Source organism: Squalius cephalus (assembly GCF_949319135.1).
Source record: "Squalius cephalus genome assembly, chromosome: 8".
NCBI lineage: Eukaryota > Metazoa > Chordata > Actinopteri > Cypriniformes > Leuciscidae > Squalius > Squalius cephalus.
In genome coordinates this window covers 2,016,131-2,040,865 of record NC_137129.1, presented here as the reverse complement: position 1 = coordinate 2,040,865, position 24,735 = coordinate 2,016,131, and the positions used below count along the sequence as shown (strand labels likewise).

At 42.3% G+C, this 24,735-nt stretch overlaps 1 protein-coding gene across 4 annotated transcripts; it reads right to left on the bottom strand.

Annotated features, from left to right (window-relative positions):
- Nucleotides 1–113: 113 nt before the first annotated feature.
- LOC307162663 (uncharacterized protein) lies at nt 114–20,366 on the bottom strand. Of its 4 annotated transcripts, none has more exons than XM_079878142.1 (12): nt 20,103–20,366; nt 19,762–19,796; nt 19,181–19,242; nt 18,379–18,658; nt 10,260–10,396; nt 10,149–10,175; nt 4,413–4,692; nt 2,427–2,563; nt 2,316–2,342; nt 835–1,114; nt 515–651; nt 114–428 (listed from the first exon to the last, which is right to left on the bottom strand). In XM_079878142.1, exons 2-12 carry the CDS (start codon nt 19,770–19,772, stop codon nt 415–417), a joined length of 1,392 nt encoding a protein of 463 aa, XP_079734268.1. In that variant the 5' UTR covers nt 19,773–19,796; nt 20,103–20,366; the 3' UTR covers nt 114–414. The 4 variants fall into 4 exon arrangements, with proteins under 4 accessions (XP_079734268.1, XP_079734269.1, XP_079734271.1 ...); XM_079878143.1 differs by having other exon boundaries at nt 115–428; nt 19,762–19,801; XM_079878145.1 differs by lacking the exons at nt 19,181–19,242; nt 19,762–19,796 and having other exon boundaries at nt 115–428.
- Nucleotides 20,367–24,735: the final 4,369 nt, after the last annotated feature.

Sequence of the window (24,735 nt, the reverse complement as noted above, 5' to 3'; positions counted from 1 at the left end):
CTCTTTTTATATTAAAATATAATTCCTCACTTTGTTACCAGCTCCTCAACTCTAGATGGGAAGCTGTAACACTATACCTCCTCCTCATTGTAAATATCCAAATGAGCATTTTTGATCCAGAAACATACAATACAACATACAATGCTGTAGTAATTTATTGATTTAGAAAGCAGAAAGATAAACAAAGATGGGTAAATAGACAAACCCCTGGATCAAACTGGGGTTAAGAATCAGGTGCATTTTAAAAAACATTTCAAACCTTTACTGAATGTGCACTGAAACTTATCATTTATCTTAAGGATAAGATCTGCATAGGTAAAATGAAAATGAAAAAAGTGCAATATTAGTATTGCTCAGAAAACCGTAGTTTGGTATTTTGCTTGTAGGATCAGTGGACTGTGGCGTAACACCCTCTCATTCCACTTTATCTGGCAATGAAATCAGGGGAAAAATCATTAATGCAAAATACACAAAGTATAAATAGTACAAACGTCTCTCTACTTTTATTGCTCACCTGCAAACACCTCGACTTCACACAGAGTGAGATATTCATTGCGCCCAGGAATAATAATGTTGACATATCGCCCCTTAATAGGCTTAAACTCAAATGTTTTTGTCTCTCCAGCTGGGATGGACACAACAGTTGCAGCCCTGTGAAGACACACAGAGTAACAGAGAAATTAGACGGGTGTATCAAAACAGCATGAAGCATATTAAATATACTTCAGTCAAAGGTAAGTTTTCATATTAAAAGGATTTATTCAAAGTAATGATATCTTATTTAAGTTTTTTTTTAACTATTTGTGTAAGTATTAAGAGAGAGACAATACTTACAGCTCATTATTGTTGCCATTATTTTCCAGGCTGTTGCCGATACGGATCTGAGCTCCATTTATCCTCTCTGGAACAGCATCTCCACGATTAAGGATGCTAACCCTGTTTACCTCATAGACTTCCCCCAAATCAACTCTCCACCAGGGGTCTCTTTCCGCATCAGTATGAGTGCATGACACATCATACCAATTTGAATCCCTGGTGCCATCGACAGCATTTTGAGCTTCTCCTGCATCCCATGTGGAAGACTGGACAGCTGTGGCTCCAAGAGCAAGATTCCCTGTTCAACATAAAATAATAAACAACTTTTTTTTTTTTTTATGTGCTAAAGTATAATACCAATAAGATCGGCAAAATAAAGCTAAACTATGTAATCCAAATGATTATTACACAGCTCTCTGGAATACTGGTACTTGATTCTGATTGGTCAGTCGCCAAATTGGTCAGTGGCCGTCATTAACAGCAGCGCTGGATAACACACAGCTCATCCGTTATATCACACTGTGGACCCGCTCTCTCTCGTTTCACACAAACACAACTGGTGCCAGTTGCGTCTCTGTTATAGTTATTGATTGTTTCATTCTTTTTAGTATTAAGACTGAAGTGTTCATCTTGTTGCCAGAATAATTGTTTTGTTTTACACTGTAATGGATTCTAAGATAATAAACAGGTAGGAATTTAAAATGGTTTCATCACAAATCAATATGTCCATGTAATTATTTATTTGGTGTACATGAGTGTACATTATCCAAGTCAAGTCAAGTTTATTTATATAGCGCCTTTCACAACATAGGTTGTATCAAAGCAGCTTCACAGTATTAAATTAAAACAATACATCAATGTTTGTTTCTAGTGGAACGTCCACGTTTGGTAATGCTGATCAATAGTATCGTTGATTGATTAATTAAATTAAATATCCCCAAATATCCCCAACTGAGCAAGCCAAAGGCAACAGTGGCAAGGAACCGAAAAACTCCATCAGGTGACCTAATGGAGAAAAAAAAAACCTTGGGAGAACCCAGGCTCAGTCGGGGGCCAGTTCTCCTCTGGCGTCTATATGAACTAGAGGTTGGATTTAACTGTAAGATTAAAAGTATTATATGAATGCCTGGCTGAAGAGATGTGTCTTTAATTTAGTTTTAAACTGGGAGAGCGAGTCTGAGCAACGAACTTGTTTGTTTGGTTTGCTAGGAATATTTTTTTTCACGGAAGCTTTGCATTTATTATAAAATGTGCTAATATAATATTTCAATTATATAATATTTTGTGTCCAAAATTATTTATTTGTGGTTAGTAGTCATGTAATAGACGGGGTCCTGATCAACCTTTCAGAGTTTACTTTGCAATAAAAACTGTGATGATGTACATTATCCCTTCATCAAATGTTCAGTAAGAATATTATATGTAAGAACACATTAAGTAAGAATATTATGTTATATTATGTGTTACCGACAACAATCAAAGTAATGAAGAACACTCACTTGGAACATATGTTGGTGTGTACTTTTCTGTTAATGAAATAATAACAGTTATACACACATTAATAAGAACATAAACAAATTATATCACAGAGTCTTCTTTCTGTCTTTTACCTGCAAACACCTCGACTTCACACAGAGTGAGATATCCATAGCGCCCAGGTATAACAATGTTGACATATCGCCCCTTAATAGACTTAAAATCAAATGTTTTCATGACTCCAGCTGGGATGGACTCAACACTTGCAGCCCTGTGAAGACACACAGAGAAATAGAGACGGGCGAATCAAAACTGCATGAAACATGTTAAATATTAGGGCTGCACAATTAATCGCACTGAAGCCGCACACGATTTGGCAAAAGCTGCGATTATTTTATGCCCAGTTTGTCAGTGCAGCAGCTGATCAGTAGTAAACACCTGAAGGCGTCTCTCACACACACACGACATATATCACTCTGAACACCAGAGGGCGTCTCACACACACAACATATATCACTCTGAACACCTGAAGGCGTCTCTCACACACACAACATATATCACTCTGAACACCTGAGGGCGTCTCACACACACGACATATATCACTCTGAACACCAGAGGGCGTCTCACACACACACAACATATATCACTCTGAACACCTGAGGGCGTCTCACACACACACACAACATATATCACTCTGAACACCAGAAGGCGTCTCATACACACACAACATATATCACTCTGAACACCAGAGGGCGTCTCACACACACAACATATATCACTCTGAACACCAGAGGGCATCTCACACACACAGCATATATCACTCTGAACACCAGAGGACATCTCACACACACACAACATATATCACTCTGAACACCAGAGGGCGTCTCACACACACAACATATATCACTCTGAACACCAGAGGGCGTCTCGCACACACACACACACAACATATATCACTCTGAACACCAGAGGGCGTCTCACACACACACACAACATATATCACTCTGAACACCAGAGGGCGTCTCACACACACACACAACATATATCACTCTGAACACCAGAAGGCGTCTCATACACACACAACATATATCACTCTGAACACCAGAGGGCGTCTCACACACACAACACATATCACTCTGAACACCAGAGGGCATCTCACACACACAGCATATATCACTCTGAACACCAGAGGACATCTCAGACACACACAACATATATCACTCTGAACACCAGAGGGCGTCTCACACACACAACATATATCACTCTGAACACCAGAGGGCGTCTCTCACACACAGCATATATCACTCTGAACACCAGAGGGCGTCTCACACACACAACATATATCACTCTGAACACCAGAGGGCGTCTCGCACACACACACACACACAACATATATCACTCTGAACACCAGAGGGCGTCTCGCACACACACACACACAACATATATCACTCTGAAAACCTGAGGGTGTCTCACACACACACACACACACACACACACACACACACACACACACACACGCCAAATATGCCCTACCGCAGAAGTATGATAACACACATCATTCCCTATCGGACATCATCACTGTATCTGAATAAACAGAAGATTGAAACGCTTTGATTGATTAAACATGACTAATAAACACACGACTGCCTTATTCTGTGTAAGAAGCTCATCATCTCACAGAAGGAGCTCAACTGTCGTTATGAAGTGAGTTTATGAAGCGAGTAAAAGCCTGTTATTAAATATAGTTTTTTTGTTGGTCAAGAGGTTCATAAATGCTTCTCATATTTGGAAAGATGTTTGACTCGTGTTGTTTTTTCAAATGCCCGTTATAAGTGACTCAAACTCACAGTGCTTTCAGATGGAGCAGCGTTTACAGAGCCGTACATCACTGACAAGCTGCACATTAAAAAAATAATAATAATAATTGCAGCCTTTCCGTTTTTTTTTAAATCGCAATAAGCCAACTCGATTTAAGTGCGATTACATGGAAATTGAGATTAATCGTGCAGCCCTATTAAATATACTTCTGTCAAAAGCAAAGGATTTATTCAAAGTAATATTATCTTATTTAATAATTTTCTAACTATTTGTGTAAGTATTAAGAGAGAGATAATACTTACAGCTCATTATTGTTGCCATTATTTTCCAGGCTGTTGCCGATACGGATCTCAGCACCATTTATCCTCTCTGGAACAGCATCTCCACGATTAAGGATGTTAACCCTGGTTACCTCATAGACTTCCCCCAAGTCAACTCTCCACCAGGGGTCTCTTTCCATATCAGTATGAGTGCATGCAGCATTATACCAATTTGAATCCATGTTGCCATCGACAGCCCTTTTAGCTTCTCCTCCATAGATTGTGGAAGACTGAACAACTGCGGCTCCAAGAGCAAGATTCCCTGTTCAACATAAAATAATTAACTTTTTTTTTACTTTAATGTGCTGAAGTATAATACCAATAAGATCGGCAAAATAAAGGAAAACTATGTAATCCAAATGATTATTACACGGCTCTCTGGAATACTTGATTCTGATTGGTCAGTCGCCACATTCTGAGGTCTGATATTCCCAGATAATGGCCGTCATCAACAGTAACGCTGGATAACACACAGCTCATCCGTTATATCACACTGTGGACCCGCTCTCTCTCGTTTCATACAAACACAACTGGTGCCAGTTGAGTCTCTGGTTGTAGTTGCGTATTGTGTTTAAATGTTAAGAAGTATTTTTAGTATTAAGACTGAAGTGTTCATCTTGTTGCCAGAATAATAGTTTTTTTTTTACACTGTAATGGATTCTAAGATAATAAACAGGTAGGAATTTAAAATGGTTTCATCACAAATCAATATGTCCATGTAATTATTTATTTGGTGTACATGACTGTACATTATCCCTTAATTGTTTGTCTTGTTGAGGACTTCCTGCTCTGCTACTGTTCAGACGCTCCTGCTTACTGCTCCGCGCTTTGCTCTATCGCTTTTATATTTTTATATTTTATCTCCTTTTATATTTTATCTCCTTTTATCACCTAATTTTAACTTCGGCACAGTGCTCAAACGACAAAGCTTGGAATACTACAAAAAGCTGAATTCTTTCTATCCGACCAGCCTCCCACTGAAAGCTTACATTCCAGGGAAGGGAAACACAACTGCCTACATTCAAAAGGATAAGAGAGAAAATGCCTCTTCTGGTTCAAGAATCTACTTGCTGCACTAACTGCCACAGACTTTTACAAAGGATTGCAGTTCTTGAAACAAAGCATACATACCGGTGAGTCCCATGAATCTAGTGCTCCTCGACAGGCCATCTTGAGTGTAGATAAGCAAGCCAATCGACTTACAAATCGATGGCACAAACAGGGAGCGAGACCCAAAGGCACTCGAGACATCAGATTGTCACGAGCATCACATATTGCCACAGTAGCATCCTCTACCCCAGATACTGCTCTGACAAGGATTGCAAACACTGGTCTGCTACCACCGCCTATACATCTTGAGAACAGATTTGAAGTACTAATGAATGTAAATGAGGAATCCCCAAACGTGATGAATGTGATCTAACACAGACTGAATCAGCCAGTATCTAACACTGATGCTAACTGGTGCTCAAGGTCGAGCAGACAGCGGCACTCAGCTCAGAGAGCAGCCGAGCCCAGGACTCTGATAGTGGGAGACTCCATAATCAGAAACATTAGCAGCAGGGATACAACTACGTGCTGCCTTCCACAAGCAACAACTTCTGATGTAAACAGGGAACTTCAGAACATTCTGATGAAACATAAGACTGCAAATCGACTCATCATACATGTGGGGAAGAATGATATTCATAAAGAGCAGTCAGAACTTCTTAAGAAGGATTTCAATGAACTTTTTGAAACACTTAAAAGACTGAAAGTTCAAACATTCATCAGTGGACCTCTCCCAGCAAGAGGAACAAACAGGTTTTCACGGTTGCTTGGGCTTAATACGTGGCTGCAAAAAACCTGCAATATAAAAGGAGTGAACTTCATTGACCACTTCAATCTTTTCTGGAGTCAGAGGCAACTGTTTCAACAGGATGGCCATCACCCAAACAAACTTGCTTCAAGAGTGCTAAACATTAACTTCTCCCTCCATCACCCTTCAGTAGTGTGTGCCAATCCACTCAACCTGAATGGCGCACACACACCTGGACACAGTATGAATGACCACAGGACTTCACTTCATCACCTTAATGGACATTCGGTTGACATATCACACAAGGACAATGCTAACACCACTCCGCCACAACAGCCTCTGCTCACGGACACAATCTCAGCTGAGCCCTGCCCACAGAGCTCACCACAGACAGACTGTGACATCAGAACTGCTCCAAGATTCAGCACCCAAGGACGACATTCTGGAAAACAGCCAGGGAAGCCAGGACAACATATTACAGCCTCCGCCCCTCTCACCAGACACGTTATCCCTCTCTCCAGCATCTCCACTTCTGTGCTTCTCAGAGAAAATGGAAGAACTGGTGTATGCTGGAACCAAACTATCCCACTCTTTTGCTGGGAGCCCCCAGATATCAACCAGAAAACAGCAGGCACCGCAACCACCAAAGCCTGCGGGCCCAGCTCGCCCTATCCCTCCTGTGAGAGCTCTTCGCCCTCTGCCACAACGCCAGGGCCCACACCCTCCTCCATCTGCTCGAGGTGAACCAAAAACAACTGATACCAGCTCTCAGTGATATGTGTCGGGTCCCTGCTTTGATAACAGTAACTTTCTCAAATGTTTACAGAACAAGCGGGAACCCAGTGTTCCTGTATCTTTCTCTATTTCTGTTATATTACATGCTAAAAAGTCTAAGGCCTTCAAAAGCCATACAGCAAACCCATCTAATCTGGTGCCTATTACATGTCAAACTAACATTGCTTTGGGGACAAAAAGTAAGACTGTTAAGTTAGCACTTTTAAATATCCGCTCACTTAAAAATAAATCACTTCTAGTCAACGACTTAATAACCACATACAATCTGAATTTTATGTTTCTAAATGAAACTTGGCTAGAAGACAGCTGCAGTGCAACAATCCTCAATGAAGCAGCCCCTCCTAACTTTACTTTTATGAGTGTCTGCAGAGCTGTTAAGAGAGGTGGGGGTCTAGCTGCGCTTTTTAAAGATATCTATCAATGTAAGCAAATATCATTTGGGAATTATCCGTCTTTCGAATATCTGGGTATTGTGTTTAAAGGTGCTCCAAGCATTTTACTTATTATTTATAGGCCTCCAAAATACTCTCCAGCCTTTGCTGAGGACTTTACAGAACTGTTATCAACAATTACCTCAGAGTTTGACTGTTTTGCCATTGCTGGAGATTTTAACATCCACATAGATAATGCAGAAACCAATATGACAAAAGAAATCAAAACTGTTTTAAAAACTTTTGATCTGACTCAGCATGTACATGGACCCACACACAATCGTGGACACACTCTACATTTACTTATCAGTAAGGGTCTAAACATTTCATCGATTGTTATTAAGGATGCAGCACTGTCTGATCATTTCTGTATTTTCTTTGATATATTGATCTCTCCTGCCACTGAAGCTAGATCTGTGTTTGTCAAGAAGAGATGCTTAAATGAGAACACCAGTGTACTATTTATGAAGGCTATATCCTTAACACCAGTTGACTCTGTTGATCTTCTCCCTGATTCTTTTAACTCAAAGATAAAAGTGTAATTGATGATATTGAGGAAGTAGTCACTATGTCTGATTTCGAAGAAATTGATGGCAAAATTTTGGAAGAAACTGTACAGCACCTTAAAACATCAACCTGCGCTCTTGACACACTTCCCACATCTTTTTTCAAAAGTGTGTTAAACAGTTTAGAAGCAGATCTTCTAGAAGTGGTAAATGCCTCACTTCTCTCTGGGAGTTTTCCAAACTCCCTGAAAACTGCAGTTGTCAAGCCCCTCCTGAAAAAGAGCAATCTGGATAAGACCATATTAAGCAACTATAGACCGATCTCAAATCTTCCTTTCATAGGCAAGATCATTGAAAAAGTTGTCTTCAATCAGCTGAATAAATTCTTAAGCTTGAATGGATACTAGTCTGGTTTCCGACCGCACCACAGCACAGAGACAGCGCTCATAAAGATAATTAACGATATTCGCTTAAATACTGATAGAGGCAAATTATCAGTGCTGGTACTACTCGACCTCAGTGCTGCATTTGACACAGTCGATCACAACATACTTCTTGACAGGCTGGAAAACTGGGTGGGGCTTTCTGGGATAGTCCTAAAATGGTTTAGATCATACTTAGGAGGGAGAGGTTATTATGTGAGTATAGGAGACCATAAGTCTGAGTGGACATCCATGACATGTGGAGTCCCTCAAGGCTCAATTCTTGCACCACTCCTGTTCAACCTGTATATGCTCCCAATGAGCCAAATATGAGAAAGAACCAAATCTCTTACCACAGCTATGCAGACGACACACAGATCTACTTAGCTCTATCGCCTAACGACTACAGCCCCATTGACTCCCTGTGCCAATGCATTAATGAAGTCAACAGTTGGATGTGCCAAAACTTTCTTCAGTTAAACAAAGACAAAACTGAAGTCATTGCGTTTGGAAACAAAGATGAAGTTCTCAAGGTGAACGCATACCTTCACTCTAGGGGTCAAACAACTAAAAATTCAGTCAGGAATCTTGGTGTGATTCTGGAGTCAGACCTTAGTTTCAGTAGTCATGTCAAATCAATAACTAAATCAGCATACTATCATCTGAAAAATATTGCAAGAATTAGATGCTTTGTTTCCAGACAAGACTTAGAGAAACTTGTTCAGGCTTTCATCACCAGCAGGGTGGATTACTGTAATGGACTCCTCACTGGCCTTCCCAAAAAGACCATAAGACAGTTGCAGCTCATACAGAACGCAGAGCAGAACCAGAACACATGAACATATCACACCAGTCCTCAGGTCTTTACACTGGCTCCCAGTTACATTTAGGATTGATTTTAAAGTATTATTACTGGTATATAAATCATTCAATGGCCTAGGACCTAAATACATTGCAGATATGCTCACTGAATATAAACCCAACAGATCACTCAGATCATTAGGATCATATCAGCTAGAAATACCAAGGGTTCACTCTAAGCATGGCGAGTCTGCTTTTAGCTATTATGCTGGAACCAGCTTCCAGAGGAGATCAGATGCGCTCCTACAGTAATCACTTTCAAATCCAGACTCAAAACACATCTGTTTAGCTATGCAATTACTGAATGAGCACTGTGCCTCTGTGCGTCCGACCGATTACACTGTATTTTATTTCTAATTAATTTCCTTTTGTAACTGTTTTAATTTCCTGTGCTTTTATTTTGTTTTTATTTTCTATGCAAAGCACTTCAAATTGCCATAGCCTTTTTAATAACTGTTTTAATTTTTCTTGCTCTCATTTTGTTATTATTTTGTATTCCTTTCTATGTAAAGCACTTTGAATTGCCATAGTGTATGAAATGTGCTATACAAATAAACTTGCCTTGCCTTGCCTTGCCTTGTTTGAACTTGTTTGTTTGGTTTGCTAGGAATATTTTTCTTCATGGAAGCTTTGCATTTATTATAAAATGTGCTAATATAATATTTCAATTCAAATTAATATTTTGTGTCCAAAATTATTTATTTGTGGTTAGTAGTCATGTAATAGACGGGGTCCTGATCAACCTTTCAGGGTTTACGTTGCGATAAAAACTGTGATGATGTACATTATCCCTTATTGGTTATCAAATGTTCAGTAAGAATATTATTTGTAAGAATACATTAAGTAAGAATATAATGTTATATTATGTGTTACTGACAACATTCAAAGTAATGAAGAACACTCACTTGGAACATATGTTGGTGTGTACTTTTCTGTTAAGGAAATAATAACAGTTATACACACATTAATAAGAACATAAACAAATTCTATCACAGAGTCTTCTTTCTGTCTTTTACCTGCAAACACCTCGACTTCACACAGAGTGAGATATCCATAGCTCCGAGGTATAACAATGTTGACATATCGCCCCTTAATAGACTTAAAATCAAATGTTTTTATGACTCCAGCTGGGATGGACTCAACAGTTGCAGCCCTGTGAAGACACACAGAGAAATAGAGATGGGCGAATCAAAACTGCATGAAACATGTTAAATATTAGGGCTGCACAATTAATCGCACTGAAGCCGCACACTATTTGGCAAAAGCTGCGATTATTTTATGCCCAGTTTGTCAGTGCAGCAGCTGATCAGTAGTAAACACCTGAAGGCGTCTCTCACACACACACGACATATATCACTCTGAACACCAGAGGGCGTCACACACACACAACATATATCACTCTGAACACCAGAGGGCGTCTCACACACACACAACATATATCACTCTGAACACCAGAGGGTGTCTCACACACACGACATATATCACTCTGAACACCAGAGGGCGTCTCACACACACAGCATATATCACTCTGAACACCAGAGGGCGTCTCACACACACATTTACATTTACATTTATTCATTTAGCAGACACTTTAATCCAAAGCGACTTACAAATGAGAACAATAGAAGCAGTAAAACTAACAGTAGGACAACAATATGCGAGTGCTATGACCCTTCTCAGTTTAATCTAACGCAGAATTATTTTTTTATTTTTTTTTCCAAGAACAGAATAGAATAGAGTAGTAGAGAAAGTGTTAGTATTACTGGATCAAGTGCTGTCGAAAAAGAAGTGTCTTCAGCCGTTTCTTGAAAGTGGCTATGGACTCATCAGCTCTGGTTGAGTTAGGCAGATCATTCCACCAGCAGGGAACAGTCATGGTAAAGGTCCGAGAAAGAGATGTTGTGCCTCTTTTAGATGGCACCACAAGATGTCGTTCACTTGCAGAGCACAAGTTCCTGGATGGCACGTAAGTCTGAAGTAAAGAGTTAAAGTAAAAGGGAGCAGAACCAGTGGTCGTTCTGTAGACAAACGTCAGTGACTTGAATTTGATGCAAGCGGCAACTGGCAACCAGTGCAATTTTGTGAGGAGAGGAGTGACGTGTGCCCTTTTCGGCTTGTTAAAGACCACTCTTGTCACAGTGTCTGGTTTATGTTCCTTGGGTCACCACTAGATGTCCTCCTTCCCCACGGTGTCCATCACACTCTTGAACTACATCCCCCATGATCCTTGTCTTTTCATTGCACTCAGCTGTCCCTTATCACTTATCATTGCACTCAGCCTGTTCCCCATTAGCATTGTTATTTCCTTGTGTATATATATACCCTGTCTGTTTTAGTGTTTGTCACGGAGTCCTTGTCTTTGTCCCCACACTTCTGTTTATATTCTAGTCTGTTTGCCTGTGTTTACCTTTTATGTTTTGGATTGCCTTTTTGGATTTGACCTTTGCCTGGACTGGTTGTGAGTACGGATTACCCTTAAAATAAAATACTGCAAATTGGATCTCTCTTGTTTCCTGTGTGTGTGTGGATCGTGACAGAAGGACTCCGTCATGCAAGGATCCAGCAGTACGGGTTTCCGAATCTGTCCCCCTACCACCAAAGAAGAGAGGAGGGGACGACTCAGTAATTTAATGGCTTTACGCCAACAGGGACAGTCGGTGGGTGGACTAGCTCAATTTTTTTGGACTCTCTCAAGAGGTATGGGATACAATGAGGCGGCACTAAAAGACCTTTTTAATAATTGCCTTGATAACCCATTACCTCGCTGTGAGATGATGGGGCTGGAGACTCTGGACTTCTGGGGGTTCACTAATTATCTGCAGAGATGTAGCCGGTGGATTATGTCAGACCGGTTTGTTTTTTCTGACAGGATGACTGAGTCCACATCTGCGTTTCCTGACGGGAGGGCGGACCCTGCACCTGTGTCTCTGGAGAAGATGGCCACCGCCGAGCCAGTGTCTCTGTCGGCCGCAAAGCGAGACCCTCCATGGACTGCCTCATCAGCCAGCATGGCTGCCTCCATTGGACCCGTCCGAGGGTGGAGTGGACTGATATCCAAGCTGGCCGATCAGCCGCTGGCATCTGTCCGAACAGCCGATAGGCTGGGAATTTCACGGGTCTCAGCGCTATCAATTCCCCAGCCCGCCAGACCAGAGTCTCTTTTTGCCGAGACTATTGTTCCAGAGGTCGTGCCTGAACAGCCCGCTGTCATCCCGGAGGCCGCGCCCGTGCAGCCCGCTGTCGTCCAGGAGGTCGTCCTCGAGCAGCCCGCTGTCGTCTCAGAGGTTGTCCCCGAACAGCCCGCTGTCATCCTGGAGGCTGTCCTCGAGCAGCTCACCCTGTCGGCCCCGTCCAAGCTGCTCACCCTGCCGGCCGCCGCCGAGCCTGTGTCTCCGGACAAGATGGCCACCGCCGAGACTGTGTCTCCGAACAAGATGGCCGCCGCCGAACCTGTGTCTCCGGACAAGATGGCCGCCGCCGAGCCTGTGTCTTCGGACAAGATGGCCGCCGCCGAGCCTGTGTCTTCGGACAAGATGGCCGCCGCCGAGCCTGTGTCTTCGGACAAGATGGCCGCCGCCGAGCCTGTGTCTTCGGACAAGATGGCCGCCGCCGAGCCTTTGTCTTCGGACAAGATGGCCGCCGCCGAGCCTGTGTCTTCAGACAAGATGGCCGCCGCCGAGCCTGTTCACGTCACGCTTGCCGAGCCTGTGTCTTCGGACAAGATGGCCGCAGCCGAGCCTGTGTCTTCGGACAAGATGGCCGCCTCCGAGCCTGTTCAAGTCACGTCTGCCGAGCCTGTGTCTTCGGACAAGATGGCCGCCGCCGAGCCGGTGGTGTCTGTTCCTGAGCCGGTGGTGTCTGCTCCAGTTTCTGAGCCGGTGGTGTCTGCTCCAGTTCCTGAGCCGGTGGTGTCTGCTCCAGTTCCTGAGCCGGTGGAGTCTGTTCCAGTTCCTGAGCCGGTGGAGTCTGTTCCAGTTCCTGAGCCGGTGGAGTCTGTTCCAGTTCCTGAGCCGGTGGTGTCTGTTCCAGTTCCTGAGCCGGTGGAGTCTGTTCCAGTTCCTGAGCCGGTGGAGTCTGTTCCAGTTCCTGAGCCGGTGGAGTCTGTTCCAGTTCCTGAGCCGGTGGAGTCTGTTCCAGTTCCTGAGCCGGTGGAGTCTGTTCCTGTTCCTGAGCCGTTGGTGCCAGTTCCTGTTCCTGAGCCGGTGGTGCCAGTTCCACCGCCCGAGGGGTCGTTTCCAGTTCCTGAGCCGGTGGAGTCTGTTCCAGTTCCTGAGCCGGTGGAGTCTGTTCCAGTTCCTGAGCCGGTGGAGTCTGTTCCAGTTCCTGAGCCGGTGGTGTCTGCTCCAGTTCCTGAGCTGGTGGTGTCTGTTCCAGTTCCGGAGCCGTTGGTGCCAGTTCCAGTGCCTGAGCCGTTGGTGCCAGTTCCAGTGCCTGAGCCGTTGGTGCCAGTTCCAGTGCCTGAGCCGTTGGTTCCTGTTCCTGAGCCGGTGGTGCCAGTTCCACCGCCCGAGGGGTCGTTTCCAGTTCCTGAGCCGGTGGAGTCTGTTCCAGTTCCTGAGCCGGTGGAGTCTGTTCCAGTGCCTGAGCCGGTGGTGTCTGTTCCAGTGCCTGAGCCGTTGGTGCCAGTTCCAGTGCCTGAGCCGTTGGTGCCAGTTCCTGTTCCTGAGCCGGTGGTGCCAGTTCCACCGCCCGAGGGGTCGTCTCCGCCGTGGCCGCCCGAGGGGTCGTCTCCGCCCTGGCCGCCCGAGGGAGAGTCTCCGCCCTGGCCGCCCGAGGGAGAGTCTCCGCCCTGGCCGCCCGAGGGAGAGTCTCCGCCCTGGCCGCCCGAGGGAGAGTCTCCGCCCTGGCCGCCCGAGGGAGAGTCTCCGCCCTGGCCGCCCGAGGGAGAGTCTCCGCCCTGGCCGCCCGAGGGAAAGTCTCCGCCCTGGCCGCCCGAGGGAAAGTCTCCGCCCTGGCCGCCCGATGGACTGTTTGCTCCGCCCTGGCCGCCCGATGGACTGTCTGCTCCGCCCTGGCCGCCCGATGGACTCTCTGCTCCGCCCTGGCCGCCAGATGAACTGTCACTCCCTGTCCCCATTTCCCTCCATGGACCTGGCCCCCCATCCCTCCCCCTGATCCTCCACCAGTCCACCTCCCGCCTGGACTTTTGTTTGTCTGTCACGTCTTGGAGCGTCTGGTAGCCGCTCCGTAGAGGGGGGGTTATGTCACAGTGTCTGGTTTATGTTCCTTGGGTCACCACTAGATGTCCTCCTTCCCCACGGTGTCCATCACACTCTTGAACTACATCCCCCATGATCCTTGTCTTTTCATTGCACTCAGCTGTCCCTTATCACTTATCATTGCACTCAGCCTGTTCCCCATTAGCATTGTTATTTCCTTGTGTATATATATACCCTGTCTGTTTTAGTGTTTGTCACGGAGTCCTTGTCTTTGTCCCCACACTTCTGTTTATATTCTAGTCTGTTTGCCTGTGTTTACCTTTTATGTTTTGGATTGCCTTTTTGGATTTGACCTTTGCCTGGACTGGTTGTGAGTACGGATTACCCTTAAAATAAAATACTGCAAATTGGATCTCTCTTGTTTCCTGTGTGTGTGTGGATCGTGACAACTCTAGCTGCGGCGTTCTGGATCAGTTGCAGAGGTTTGACTGTGCAAGCTGGAAGACCAGCCAGGAGAGCGTTACAATAGTCAAGTCTGGATAAAGCAAGTGCTTGGACAAGGAGTTGGGTAGCATGTTCTGATAGGAAGGGCCTGATCCTCCTAATGTTGTACAAGGCAAATCTACATGACCGGGCAGTTATAGCAATGTGGTCTGTGAAGTTCAATTGATCATCAATTACCACACCAAGGTTTCTGGCTGACCTAGATGGAGTTATGGATGACGAGCCTAGCTGAATGGTGAAGTTGTGGTGAAGTGTTGGGTTGGCCGGGACCACGGGTAGCTCTGTCTTCGCAAGGTTTAGTTGAAGGTGGTGGTCCTTCATCCAGCCAAAAATGTCTGTCAGGCAGGCTGAGATACGATCAGCTACCGTCGGATCGTCAGGCTGGAATGAGAGGTAGAGTTATCACACACACAACATATATCATTCTGAACACCAGAGGGCGTCTCACACACACACACAACATACACTCACGTAAAGGATTATTAGGAACACCATACTAATACTGTGTTTGACCCCCTTTCGCCTTCAGAACTGCCTCAATTCTACGTGGCATTGATTCAACAAGGTGCTGAAAGCATTCTTTAGAAATGTTGGCCCATATTGATAGGATAGCATCTTGCAGTTGATGGAGATTTGTGGGATGCACATCCAGGGCACGAAGCTCCCGTTCCACCACATCCCAAAGATGCTCTATTGGGTTGAGATCTGGTGACTGTAGGGGCCATTTTAGTACAGTGAACTCATTGTCATGTTCAAGAAACCAATTTGAAATGATTCGAGCTTTGTGACATGGTGCATTATCCTGCTGGAAGTAGCCATCAGAGGATGGGTACATGGTGGTCATAAAGGGATGGACATGGTCAGAAACAATGCTCAGGTAGGCCGTGGCATTTAAACGATGCCCAATTGGCACTAAGGGGCCTAAAGTGTGCCAAGAAAACATCCCCCACACCATTACACCACCACCAGCAGCCTGCACAGTGGTAACAAGGCATGATGGATCCATGTTCTCATTCTGTTTACGCCAAATTCTGACTCTACCATCTGAATGTCTCAACAGAAATCGAGACTCATCAGACCAGGTGTAACGGAGTTAAAAAGAACATTAATTATAATGATATTAATGGATGTAGAATTCCATGAAATTAGAAGGTAAATTTAAATCTAACGGTATTTTGGTGCCCCCTAGTGGTTATTTTGTCCTTGCGTGCTTACCGTAGTTCAGCAGAAAATGGTTGACACTGCTGCGGTAAGCGTGTTTCTCTTTTCTCCTGTTTATGGTGTTTTAAAAAAGTGATAAAAGTGTGTTTAATAAGAGTTTTTCAGATGTAAACGTTTGTAGTGATTATATTAACAAATGTGCAGTGAGTTGGATGGGTTTATATGTCCGATGGAAACCTTGAGTGTTTTTCGTTGTCCCTCGTGACTCATGCGGTGAAATTAACGTGCTACTGCTGATGCAACATCAGATAGCTTAATGGAATACACACAGTCACCCTCATTTTAAGTTTTTCTTATTTCAGTGGTTTATGTCTGCAGTGTTATCACCCTGTCTAATAATACATTTTGATGTATTTATCAGGTATGTGATTTTCATGTTTATTTTTGTCATTTTGTTAAACATGAAATTGTTACAAGTTGTTCCGAGTTCAGCAGAAAATGGTTGACACTGCTGCGTGGTTTATGTCTGCAGTGTTATCACCCTGTCTAATAATACATTTTGATGTATTTCTCAGACACACGAATATCATTGCTGCGGAGAATAAAAGAAAAAACAGACAACCAGAGTCTTGTGTGCGTCGTCCATTTGAATTTTGTGACGGTTGTGTGGGATGTGTTAAGGCCACATTGGGAACAACAATCGTTACACAGGCAACATTTTTCCAGTCTTCAACTGTCCAATTTTGGTGAGCTCGTGCAAATTATAGCCTCTTTTTCCTATTTGTAGTGGAGATGAGTGGTACCCGGTGGGGTCTTCTGCTGTTGTAGCCCATCCGCCTCAAGGTTGTGCGTGTTGTGGCTTCACAAATGCTTTGCTGCATACCTCGGTTGTAACGAGTGGTTATTTCAGTCAAAGTTGCTCTTCTATCAGCTTGAATCAGTCGGCCCATTCTCCTCTGACCTCTAGCATCAACAAGGCATTTTCGCCCACAGGACTGCCGCATACTGGATGTTTTACCCTTTTCACACCATTCTTTGTAAACCCTAGAAATGGTTGTGCGTGAAAATCCCAGTAACTCAGAAATACTCAGACTGGCCCGTCTGGCACCAACAACCATGCCACGCTCAAAATTGCTTAAATCACCTTTCTTTCCCATTCTGACATTCAGTTTGGAGTTCAGGAGATTGTCTTGACCAGGACCACACCCCTAAATGCATTGAAGCAACTGCCATGTGATTGGTTGATTAGATAATTGCATTAATGAGAAATTGAACAGGTGTTCCTAATAATCCTTTAGGTGAGTGTATATCACTCTGAACACCAGAGGGCGTCTCACACACACACAACATATATCCCTCTGAACAACAGAGGGCGTCTCACACACACAACATATATCACTCTAAACACCAGAGGGCGTCTCACACACACACAACATATATCACTCTGAACACCTGAGGGCGTCTCACACACACAATCTGAACACCAGAGGGCGTCTCACACACACACAACATATATCACTCTGAACACCTGAGGGCGTCTCACACACACAATCTGAACACCAGAGGGCGTCTCACACACACACAACATATATCACTCTGAACACCAGAGGGCGTCTCTCACACACACAACATATATCACTCTGAACACCAGAGGGCGTCTCACACACACACACAACATATATCACTCTGAACACCAGAGGGCGTCTCACACACAAACAACATATATCACTCTGAACACCAGAGGGCGTCTCACACACACACAACATATATCACTCTGAACACCTGAGGGCGTCTCACACACACAATCTGAACACCAGAGGGCATCTCTCACACACACAACATATATCACTCTGAACACCAGAGGGCGTCTCTCACACACACAACATATATCACTCTGAACACCAGAGGGCGTCTCACACACACACACGACAAAAATGCCCTACCGCAGAAGTATAACACACATCATTCCCTATCAGACATCATCACTGTATCTGAATAAACAGAAGATTGAAACGCTTTGATTGATTAAACATGACTAATAAACACACGACTGCCTTATTCTGTGTAAGAAGCTCATCATCATCTTTAAAAATAATAATAATAATTGCAGCCTTTCCGTTTTTAAAATCGCGATAAGCCAACTCAATTTAAGTGTGATTACATGGAAACTGCGATTAATTGTCCAGCCCTATTAAATATACTTCTGTCAAAAGCAAGTTTTTATATTAAAAGGATTTATTCAAAGTAATATTATCTTATTTAATAATTTTCTAACTATTTGTGTAAGTATTAAGAGAGAGACAATACTTACAGCTCATTATTGTTGCCATTATTTTTCAGGCTGTTGCCGATACGGATCTGAGCTCCATTTATCCTCTCTGGAACAGCATCTCCACGATTAAGGATGTTAACCCTGGTTACCCTGTAGACTTGCCCCAGGTCAACTCTCCACCAGGGGTCTCTTTCCGCATTAGTATGAGTGCATGCAGCATGATACCAATTTGAATCCATGTTGCCATCGACAGCCCTTTGAGCTTCTCCTCCATAGATTGTGGAAGACTGAACAACTGCGGCTCCAAGAGCAAGATTCCCTGTTCAACATAAAATAATAAACAATAGCTTTTCTTTTCTTTCTATTTCATGGATGATTTGCATTTATTACAAGTGAGCTAATAAAATATTTAAACAATATTTTGTGTCATGTAGTCATGTAGCCATGAGTTATTTTGAGATAACTGTCTTGATGATGTACATTATCCCTTATAGGTTACCAAATGTTCAGTAAGAATATTACATAGGCCTGTGTGTTACTGACAACATTCAAATTAATGAAGAATACTCATTTGAAACACAGGCACGATGGTGTGTCCACTACTGTTATTAAAATAATAACAGTTATACAGACATTATTAGATACAAAAACAAATTCTGTCACAAGTAAAGAGTCTTTATAAATAAATAAATAATAGATTTTCAATATTTCAGCCTAGAATGTTATTAAATTAATCTGATAAATATGTAATGATAGTATACACAACGATTACCTTTTTTGATGATTTTTAAATCCAGGCCTTTTTACTAGTATTATTCTAAACATATACATATAAACATACCTGTGGAATCCGCGACACACAGCCCAGTAAGTGTTAGAAATAAAACCACACGTATGGGCATCCTGATATAAGACAAAACACATCTCATATCATCACATGAAGGAATCATTTTCAATTTCTCATCCTCATTTAAACAAAGAAACATATATATTTTTATTTTAATGATAAAATGGCCAACAAAACAAAGCCAAGCTAGCTGCAAAATATAAATAGCCTATACCTTACACACCATACTAATATTTGTTTGCTATACTACAAATATTCTTTATTCTAAATAATTATAATTAACTATAATTAATATAAGGAAAGATATATTATCTGCTGTTTTTTGTATCTACTGTTCCTCTTCTGATTGTTTGTTTGTTTTTCTAAGGTGGTGTAATATAATTATCCCACTTTCAGATTCCTTAGATTAGTTTTGTTTTGAGAAACCAAAGTATTGTAATGAAATCTACTAGCAGACATAAAAACAATTTAAATGTTAAGTGTTATCACACTGACTTGAATTGTCCAAACAAAAGTTTAGTTTTATTGGTAAAACCTCCATTGGATGCTATAAAGTGCATAAACATTCAACTCACCTGAATTTCATCAATGTATCAACCTCAAAGAAGATCTGCTCTTAAAATATAATATTATATAATAAAATGAATTAATAATATTTTTAGAAACAATTGCTATTTATTGTTTGTCCAATACAGCCTATTATTCATATGATGAATATTATGACCACTCAAAATTCATTTTCAGAATTATATCACACAAATTCAACAAAAAGAGACAGGCTATATCAAATAAAACTTCTTAAGAATGTCACTGTCGTTTATTTCAGTGATCTAACATTTAACAATAACATAATTATTAAAAGAATCATGAAGATTGAAATGATCCTGCATCACATTCCTGCTCGATCACTACTAACCTCAAACGCTACTCCAGCTCTATCATTAGGTTTTGTCTTCAAAATTAGATGATTTTCACTTGTCTGTCAGCATGTATGGCCAAACGACACTGTAATTTATCTCAGATGCGCAGATCAAAACATGCGATGCAGCCAAAAACTTGCATTACCGGTAGATAGTGATGAGCGATGTCGAATCACTGCTTCTTGAAGCTTCCAAACCTATGAATCTTTGGTTTGGAATCAGTGATTCAGAGCGTTTATAAAACTGCCAAAGTCATGTGATTTCAGTAAAACAAACAGGCCTACGCAAAGCTGGGTCTTGCGACCTTGGTAGTTTGGACTTGCCAAGTTTGACTCAGGTGAACGAACTCCCGGGGACTGACTGAAGTCCGGTAATTCTACAAATGGAGTTGCAGAGTTCTTGATAGAGTCACTCAACTCACTCTACTCCGGTTATCTCTTTATGTATATTTTAAACAACAATAAAACGAAATGTGTTACAAAACACCACTCTGCCTAATCACAGCTAGATTAAAAACATTACATTAAGTTTCATTAGGTGGCAATATCAGTCTAATGAATCAATTATACATCATTAATTTGACAATTGAATAAATTTGTAAATTATTCCAGCATCTGCTATAAATAGTACAAATGACTACTTATACATATTTAAGTCATTTAAATATATATATTTTTATTTTAATGATAAAATGGCCAACAAAACAAAGCCAAGCTAGCTGCAAAATATAAATAGCCTATACCTTACACTCCATACTATTTGTTTGCTATACTCCAAATATTCTTTATTCTAAATAATTATAATTAACTATAATTAATATAAGGAAATATATATTATCTGCTTTTTTTGTATCTACTGTTCCTCTTCTGATTGTTTGTTTGTTTTTCTAAGGTGGTGTAATATAATTATCCCACTTTCAGATTCCTTAGATTAGTTTTGTTTTGAGAAACCAAAGTACTGTAATGAAATCTACTAGCAGACATTGTTACATATTCATGTATGTGTGATTCATTTATTCTGTTATGATTGGTTTGTCCTCTAGGGGGCGAGTATGTTGTGTCTTTGTTTTATTAGGCACTGATTGCCGGCACCTGTGGATCCTGTATGTTTGGCATAAGAAGTCTAAGCGGCCAAACCTGCGTGGCGGGCGGGGTGTTCGGCGGCGGTTCTGTGTGCTCTCTTGTTGTGTGTTTTACCCCGGTTCATTTTCTTATCGTTATGTCTATATCATTTTGTTAATAAACCCCTATTGTACGAGCTGAGTTGTCTATGTCCTCTCTTGTGTTATGGCCGCGGTCGTAACATAATTGGGGGCTCGTCCGAAACTATTACGTTTTTGTTTTGTTTTTCCATGTGTAGGGGAAAATGTGTGACGTATTTTGCCCGTCCTGGAAAGTGTTTGGTGTAACTGCTGTGGTCCCACGTGAGTATTTGCCCTATATTTTTGTAGTCGCCGGGTAGGTTGGACTTGCCACTTTGTTATTTTGCCTTTTTTATTTTTAGTAGTTATTCGGAGTGGGGGTACGCTTCAGTTCACGTGTGGCTGATCTTGTTAATGGGATCGGTGCGCAGGTGGGCATGAGTTTAGCATTTAAAGCCGCCCCGAGCCCCTAACGCCACTGAAGACTAGATGGTAAAATTAAACTTGTTATAGGGTAAGTACATTTTTCTGTGGGATCGCTGTTAGTTACAATTAGTTTGTTAGCCGCGTTTGTTTAGTTGTGTAAATGATCGTTAATTAGTGAGAGCAAGTTGTTTGAATACGTGCATGTACGTTTGATATTCATTCGTTTATTCGAAGTTTGAAATGGCTTCGGTGGTGGATGTTTTTCAGGAATCTCCTTCTGAAGAACTGCTTTCATTGTATACAAAGGAACAGTTGTTGCAGATAGCAGAGTTTTATAAAATAGAAATAACTTCTAAGGACAGGAATTTAAAGGTAACTTTGCGGAGCATACTGAAAAGTAACCTGGTTAAGTTGGGTATTCTAGAAAGACCCTTAGCAGAGGAAACGGCTGGTCCTTCTATGGGAGATCATGCCATTCGTTTGAGAGAATTAGCTTTGAAAGAAAAAGAGTTGGAATTTGAAAATGCAAAGTTAGAGTTACGAAAACGTGAATTGGATCATGAGTTTGCATTAAAACGAATGGAATTAGAAATGGCCACTAAGAAGGGTGCTGCTGTCTCTGAATTTGATGTGGGACGAAATCGGAGGATGGTCCCTTCTTTTTGCGAAAGGGATGTTGAAAAATACTTTAGTCATTTTGAGAGAGTTGCGATTACTTTAAAGTGGCCTGCAGATTTTTGGTGTTTATTACTGCAATGCGTAATCACTGGTAAGGCACAAGAAGCTTACTCTGCCTTGACTATAGACGAAGCAGCAGATTATGAAACCGTGAAATCAGCAATTCTAAAAGCCTATGAATTAGTTCCGGAGGCGTATAGACAGCGTTTCAGACATTATGTAAAACTTTCTGATCAGACTTATGTGGAGTTTGCGCATGAGAAAGAGATATTGTTTGATCGATGGTGCGCGTCCAAAAAAGCTGAAAGCAGAGAACAGTTGCGACAACTGATGTTGGTGGAAGATTTTAAAAATGGTTTGCCTGCTGTTCTTTCTACGTATTTAAATGAACAGAAAGCTGAGACGCTTCACAACGCTGCTATGTTAGCTGATGACTTTGTGCTGACGCATAAGGTAGCATTTAAGGAGAAGTCGTGGGACCGATCTCCTGTTTCTTCATCAGTTTTAAGTTCGAAAAGATCATCTGGCAATAAAACAGTCGTTCCTTATGATGACAGGGCTTGCTTTTATTGTAAAGCTTCTGGACATTTAATTGCAAACTGTCCCATTCTTAAAAAGAAGTCCAGCCCAAAGTCTGTTGGTTTGATTTCAGGTGATTTTCTTTCAAAATCTGTTTTTTCATCTGACTCCATGATTCAGCCCGAGAAGGCTGGATTTGGGCCATTCCTGAATAGTGGAACTGTGTCCGTGTCTAGTTCTGAGTGTGTGCCAGTTAGCATCCTCGGAGATACTGGGGCTGCTTTGTCATTTATTTTGGAGGGAGTATTACCGTTGTCTGAAAAGACCGCTACTGGTACTTTTGCTCTAGTTCGAGGTTTCGAAATGGGAGTTATAGAAGTTCCGTTACACCGTGTTCACTTGAACTCTGAATTGGTGTCAGGGAACGTGATAGAAGGTGTTCGTTCGTCTTTGCCCATTCCTGACATAACTTTCATCTTGGGAAACGATTTAGCTGGAGGCAGTGTGTGGAGTTGTTCAAATGTGCCACCTGAAGTTGTATCGTCACCTCTCGATGCTACTGCTGATGAGTGTGCTGTAAAGCACCCTGATGTGTTTTCAGCATGTGCGGTTACACGTTCTATGGCTAAACCTGATGCTCATATCTCAGGCGAGGTAGAGTTAAGTGGTACGTGGTTCGAAAATTCTGATTTAACCAATTTGTCTTCTGTTGCTCCACAGGGGGAATTAGATCCGCATCTTCTGAGTGCTGAAAAAGGTTCATCTTACTGATTCGTCTCTGTCTTCTGATAAACTAATTGCCACTCAAAGGTCAGATCCTACGCTTGCGTCATTATTTGAAGTCGCTCATACAGATCAGACGTTTGGGAATCCACCCCAGGGTTACTTTCTCAGAGATGGGATATTGATGAGAAAGTGGGTGCCTTCTAACTCGTCTGGTGTCTGGAATGTTGTTGATCAAATTGTGATTCCAGTGGGTTATCGAGACATATTAAGTGTGGCTCATGATGGTACGGCTGGTCATTTGGGTGTAAGAAAAACATACCATCGTGTTTTGCAGAACTTTTACTGGCCTGGTTTGAAGAAAGATGTGTCCCGCTATTGTCAAACTTGCCATACTTGTCAAATCGTCAGGAAGCCTAATGAAACTATTCCTCCTGCTCCGTTGTTTCCGGTTCCTGTGGTGACTGAACCTTTTGAGCACATAATCATTGATTGTGTTGGGCCTCTTCCTCGTTCAAAGTCCGGTTGTAAATACTTGCTGACCATAATGTGTGCGACTACACGTTTTCCCGAGGCGGTACCGTTACGTACTATAACGGCTAGAACGATATCTAAAGCACTTGTTAAGTTCTTTACACTGTTCGGTTTACCGAAAGTAGTCCAGAGCGATCAAGGTACTAATTTTACATCTCGTATGTTTTCGCAAGTGCTTAAACGTCTCCACATTAAACATAATTTTTCATCTGTGTTTCATCCTGAAAGTCAGGGCGCATTAGAAAGGTTTCACCAGACCTTGAAATCTATGTTTTGCTCTTACTGTTTCGAGCTAGAACGAGATTGGGAGGAGGGAATTCCATGGCTACTTTTTGCTTCACGTGAGGTAGTGCAGGAATCACTCGGGTTTAGTCCTGCTGATTTGGTCTTCGGCCATACTCCGCGTGGACCTTTGACAGTCCTGAAAGAAAGTTGGCTGTCCGATCAAAAATGTAAAACACTTCCTGAGTACGTTACTGATTTTCGTACCCGTCTTCAGAGTCCGTGAAATAGCTAAACAAAATCTTGAGAAAGCACAAGGTAAAATGAAGGTCTGGTATGATAAGAAAGCTAGAGAACGAAGTTTCAGACCGGGTGACAAAGTGCTG